The sequence below is a fragment of the Camelus dromedarius genome, chromosome 4 (assembly GCF_036321535.1).
Source record: "Camelus dromedarius isolate mCamDro1 chromosome 4, mCamDro1.pat, whole genome shotgun sequence".
NCBI classification, from domain to species: domain Eukaryota; kingdom Metazoa; phylum Chordata; class Mammalia; order Artiodactyla; family Camelidae; genus Camelus; species Camelus dromedarius.
Genome location: NC_087439.1, coordinates 79803193 through 79808774, shown reverse-complemented (window position 1 = coordinate 79808774; position 5582 = coordinate 79803193). Strand labels below are relative to the sequence as shown.

General features: G+C 41.3%; 1 protein-coding gene across 1 annotated transcript; it reads right to left on the bottom strand.

Moving 5' to 3' along the window:
* Positions 1 to 2503: 2503 nt before the first annotated feature.
* On the bottom strand, positions 2504 to 4938 carry RPL37A (ribosomal protein L37a). Its single transcript, XM_010979698.3, has 4 exons — positions 4871 to 4938; positions 4352 to 4480; positions 3851 to 3933; positions 2504 to 2630 (listed from the first exon to the last, which is right to left on the bottom strand). The coding sequence occupies exons 1-4, from the start codon at positions 4871 to 4873 to the stop codon at positions 2567 to 2569; spliced, it is 279 nt and encodes a 92-aa protein (XP_010978000.1). The 5' UTR covers positions 4874 to 4938; the 3' UTR covers positions 2504 to 2566.
* Between the last annotated feature and the right edge of the window lie 644 nt (positions 4939 to 5582).

Here is a 5582-nt window from a genome sequence, read left to right as displayed (position 1 = left end):
GTTGCTTTAGACAGGCAAGGTGACCTATACCACTGTATGCACGTCAAAGGCATGTAAGATTCACAAAACCCCCTTACCTCACCCAGTCATGTTATCACAGTATATAATGTATATAAGTATATAATGATCTTCTGTGAGATCAACATGTCATGATGCTGGCTTCCTATTGTCAAAAAATCTTGCCTTAGCTCCTCATTCCTTTTGGATCAAAAATATACCCTACAAAAAAATGCTTCCTCAGCCTGAACCTCCCATCTCTCCTTCTTCCCCATCATACTTCATCCTTTTGCCACAGGCAGTTTCCCTCCCAATTCCACCTCCTTTTCTACTGAATTACAGCACCACCATATCCAAACTTAGTATCTTTCCCTCTCAAGATCCACACCATTAGTGAATGTTCTGAGGCCTAATTCGTCTGAGGAAAAAAACTTTTATACCCTTTTTACAGATGAGGAAACTGAAATTCAGAAAAAGAATAAACTTGTTCAGACTTACTAGCTAATAAGAAATTCAGACTCCTACTTCTGACTCTAGAATCCTTATTTTGAACTACTGTGCTAAACTTTCTTCCTCATGTCCTAAGTCCATTGTTTCCAAATAAATTTTAGGAACATTTTGCAGAGTTCTAGGGAAAGAAAAATTAGCATTTTGATTGGAATTGCCTTATGTAATTACTTTGGAACACTTCTATAACATAGTTTAATGAGGCGTGTTGTTTCACCCCTGCTAGTGAGCTCCAAGAGTGGTGATCAATCATATGTTGTCCTTATTTTAGGAACTGGTCAATGCACTTGTTTTAATGAATGGTCTCTATCCTCAACCCCCTTCTTCACTAGCTGGATCCACAAAAAAATACCTGTAGGTCTTTGGTGTCAGCCATACCACCCACTCTCTGGACACTCCTCTCAAGGGTCCTGGCCCACAGGGCTGACTGGCATGACATTAACTTGCCCCTGAATTTATTTTGACTGATACATCCCAAAACATATAATCAAAATTTCCCTTTCCTGCTGTTGAATTTTGGCCCCAAATGCTATCAACAACAAAATGGCTTTTGGTATTCCAAAGGATAATAGTTAACTGTGAATTTTTTTTAACTTTATACAGACTGCTTAGTTCCGGTTGCTAGCTTCAAAACTGCTGAAATACTCTATCTTAATTGAGTCCTCCCAAAGTTCCTTCTCAGCCCCAGCTTTTGGTTCCAAAACTCAGTTTCTAGTCCTCATCTCTCCCTGATAATCCTTTAAAACAAAGCTCAAGTATCCCCATCCCTCATTTCCACCCGCTAAACAAAACCTGGAATTAGATGTGTTCCTGTTTTGGCTTTCTGGATACCTGTATACATATGCAAATGGTATTGAGAATACAAGATGGCCTATAAACTTAGTCTGGTGAGGAACACATGCCTTTTTCATCTTTATATCCTGATGTAGTCAATTAAACAACTTAAATCAAAGGTTCAGAAAACCACTGTAAAAACAAGCCACAAAGTTGGGATCTTTAATCTATGAAGATTTAAGAAGGAACATTCCTGAACCCATAAAAAATAAGCAGCCTAGCACAGTGAGAAAAACACGGGCTACCAGTCAGAAACCGAATTTTCAGCCTTACCCCCACCAGCTGCCTTCTGTAGCCTTGGAAAAGCCACTATTTTCTTAGCCACAAAACTACTATTTTGACAACCTCCCAGTTTGTCTCTATGTCCTCCATCCACCCCCTTCAACTACCATAAAAAACAAGTATGCCTAGTAATATCAGCTCTGGAGCCAAGAATACATGGATTGAAATCCCTAAAGTTGAGGGATTAAATGGAACATTAAAAGCTTAGAATATTCAGGCTCAACATTACCTCACTGCTTACAAAATTCTGATGATTCTCTATTGCCTACAGAAATCACATCCCGATTCCTAAGAAAAGTTACACAAAAGCCTTCAAATAAGACTCCCAAGTTAGTAATCCCAGCTCCCATCATACTCTCCATTCTACTATCAGGCATTGCTCATCCAACTAAAACAGAAAGGTTAAGTAACTTAGACCACACAACTATCTAGGCAATTTGGCTGAGTTGGTAATTCTTAACCACAGCCACCTGAAGCTTACTCATTTCTGAATGCTGATGCAAAGTCCTAGCCATTCACCTGGGAAGTTCTGAAAACCTGTGTCAAACATCTCTACAAAAAGTTAACATGTGGTGAGACAAAACACCAAGTTAATAGGCAATATATGTCATCCTACCTTTAGAATATTAAAAAAAAAGTATCAACTGATTTTAAAATAAGTTTTCACAATTTGAACCACTGTATCTCAAAGAAGTCAATGAGGCTCATATTCTTTTATCATGTATCATTTGACTACTAAAAAAACACACAGAACTGGATTTTAACATCTCAGAATGCTTTTCCAACAAAAATTAGAAGGATTTTAATATCAAGTAGTTTTTTAGAAAGCAAAATTAATGTAATGCAATTAAGAACATCTAATAAAAGTAACAACAACCCAAAGTAATTTTGTTACATAAATTAACCCATTTATTATAGGCTAGCAATGTTTCAAATGGTGGTGCTTCTACTGGTCCTTCAATTCCTTCAGTCTTCTGATGGCAGACTTTACTGTGACGGCAGAAGTGGTGCTGTAAGGAGAAACAAATTTGGTTCCAACATAATTAACTAGGTTAACATGTGAAATGGCAAATGAGAAATCGGCCTCATTTTTACATTACAATCTTGATGATGGTGGCATCCATTACAGTTGTGACTTCAGGATCTCATGCATCTGATTTCTCAACTATCAGAGCATGAAATTAACAGGAAGAAATGGTTGCAAGAGGCCAACTAAACTCATTAAAAGGAAATGGACAGAATGTCAGAAAAAACAAATTATACAATGGTACAATGAGAGTATCAAGAAAACAGTGTCTAAAGCAGTAGAGCAGACTACATACAGCACACTGAAAATAACAAAACGTTTTACAACATTCAGGAACTGTACCTAAAAACCACATATCCATCCCACCCCTCTAAACATGAATGCTAATTCATTTTACCATAACCACCAATGAATACCCCACTCCGTTTTCCCTCATAAAACCCCCACAGAATGCATACATATATAATACATATCAACACATTATCATTTCAACATTTTCCAGTATTTTACACTCCTTCAATTTTAAATTTAAAAAAAATCTAACAATTTCAACTACACTAGCTGTATCAACTTTACTGTACGTAAATGACTAGGGTATTGGACAGCACAAGTCTATACACTGGCTCGAGAGAAAACACGTCAGCCTTCAGGGTCAGCAATGAATTCCAAGAATAGAGGCCCTCAGGCGTGGCTTGAATTTCCAGAAATGGATAAACTTAAAAGTCCACACGAGCAATAACCAGCATAGAGGGAAATCTCAGCAATATCACCTGGCCCTCATCAGTCACAAAACTGAAGAAGTCCAACCAATACTGTTTATAATGGCAAAGCTGTGGTGGCCTAGATGGCCTCAATACATACACAGTAGTAAGCTAAAAGACCTCTTAATTTTTGTAAAAACAGCCTGCCATCCAAGTATTCAGTAGTCTGCCCAACTACCGGACCTGCACCATACACAGTAATAACACTAATGACTCTTTAAAATCCTAAAACAATGTCAACAAGAGTCTGTAGTTTTATTTCAGTAGTTTTGTTTCTACTGAATAACTGAAAATAGACTCTAACGCTCAAAGAGTCTTGAAAAAAAAAGAAGCATCTTTACTTCCTCAGTCTTTTAAGAGTTAAAACTAGCCCAACCAGCATTACACCTGGATTTCTGACGTGGTCCACACACTTCCAAATACCATAAAGAAACGGACTCACTTGTAGGTCCAGGCACCACCAGCTACCGTTTTCATGCAGGAACCACAGTGCCAGATGCCCACGGCTCGTCTCTTCATCTTGGTCTGTAAAATACAATCATTTTCCCCATGAACCGAAGAAAAGCCTTTCCTATTATAAACACCCAGGAGTCTAAATTACACTAGAAAACTAAAGCTGGTGTATTTTATGAAATATGTAGTTCATTTTTCTAATTTTAAGTTCCCTGGTGGAAAATTTGCATTCACCATGGTGACACTGTCACGATGTGAAAGACGAGCCCCCCCGCCCAAAAGATAGCTATAATGCACACAGTAAACAAACAAACAAAAAAACTAAACAAAAAACTCTAGCAACACCAGAAGACAAAACCGACAGCCAATGGTATGTGCAATTCTAACCGCTCGACGACTTAGAACCAGCAAACTATAAACGTCCCTTCCTCACTTGGGAAGGAAACCTCCCCTCCGCGCCTCCAACTCCCCGGCCCAGAGACTATCTTACTTTGCCACAGAAGGAGCAAGTGTACTTGGCGTGCTGGCTGATTTCAATTTTCTTCACCATTTTCCGGAGGGAGGCACCATAACGGGTCCCGTATTTACCGACGATTCCGACCTTCTTGGTGCGTTTGGCCTGTTAAAAGAGTTGAGAGAGATATTAGGTCCCAGGAACAGAGGCCTTGAGGCCTTGCCCTCCGCCCAATCCAGGCGCCTCCCTACCCCATTCTTCCACACTCCCAGCCCCAGACTGTCACCTAGCTTCCCCTACACCAACCCGGTAAAAAGAAGCCCCACACTGGGCCCGGTGCGCCGAGGGCACCCCGTTAACCCCGCCGGATGCCCCAGCTCCCGTCAAGCCGCTCCCGCCCCTCGCTCCAGTTTGCGTCCGAGAGAAGCCGCGAGAGCACGGAGGCCTGGGGCACGGCACAGAGCGGGCGAGCAGAGGCGAGTTAGCGCGGAAAATACAAGAAAAAGGCAGATGAAGGCGGATAGATATCCAGGCCTCCAAGGGGCCGATACTCACCATGTCGGAACAAACAAGTCCAAGCCCAGAGAGGAAGAGATACACTGCGCAGGAGCGGTTTTAGGCTGGCGAGCGGAAGTGACGAATGGGAGGCCCATCTAGGAACTGAACTCTATGGTCTGGAGGTTTCCTCATACCCGGTGCCTCCTGGCTAACGTGGCCAGCTGTATCTCCTTCAAGTTTACCCTGATGCACAAATTGTAGCAACAAACTATAACGCAGAAGCTGTTCACACATCGACATTCTCTTACGCATATTTCACGAAATTCTGTAAAGCAGGTACGATTTCCTGCATTTTATGGACAAGGAAAGATTCACATTTTAAGTGACTTATCCACTTGTACTTGGCTTAGAGAAGCACTTAAATCTTATGACTCTAAATCTTGCTGCTTTCTGCATTATGCCTTCTAAAAGCGGCAAGCCTTGTGTAGGGGGCCGGCGTAGAGGTGACTGAAAACCATGGCTCCACTCTCATCAGTTATGGTCCAGCGAAGGGAAGCCATGGGACCACATTGACAAGTTCTAAAATTTAAAATTGATCAGAGCTCTGAAGGAGGGAAGATGATCCCACCTGGACCTCAAACGGAAGAGCCTGAACAAAGTCTGAGATTCGAAAGCTTAAGGGGAGTAAACAGGAGCAATGGTCTTTCAGCTTCTCCCTCCGTGTGAATTCCGATGGCCTGACTTTTGTTTCAGTTCAGAATCCACTCCC

Excerpts from the sequence above, each read along its gene's own strand:
- RPL37A (XM_010979698.3), bottom strand. Across the intron at positions 3,934-4,351 it reads CTTGCTCCTTCTGTGGCAAA|ACCAAGATGAAGAGACGAGC; the intron begins GTAAGATAGTCT and ends TGTATTTTACAG. Across the intron at positions 2,631-3,850 it reads GGTGGTGCCTGGACCTACAA|CACCACTTCTGCCGTCACAG; the intron begins GTGAGTCCGTTT and ends TTCTCCTTACAG.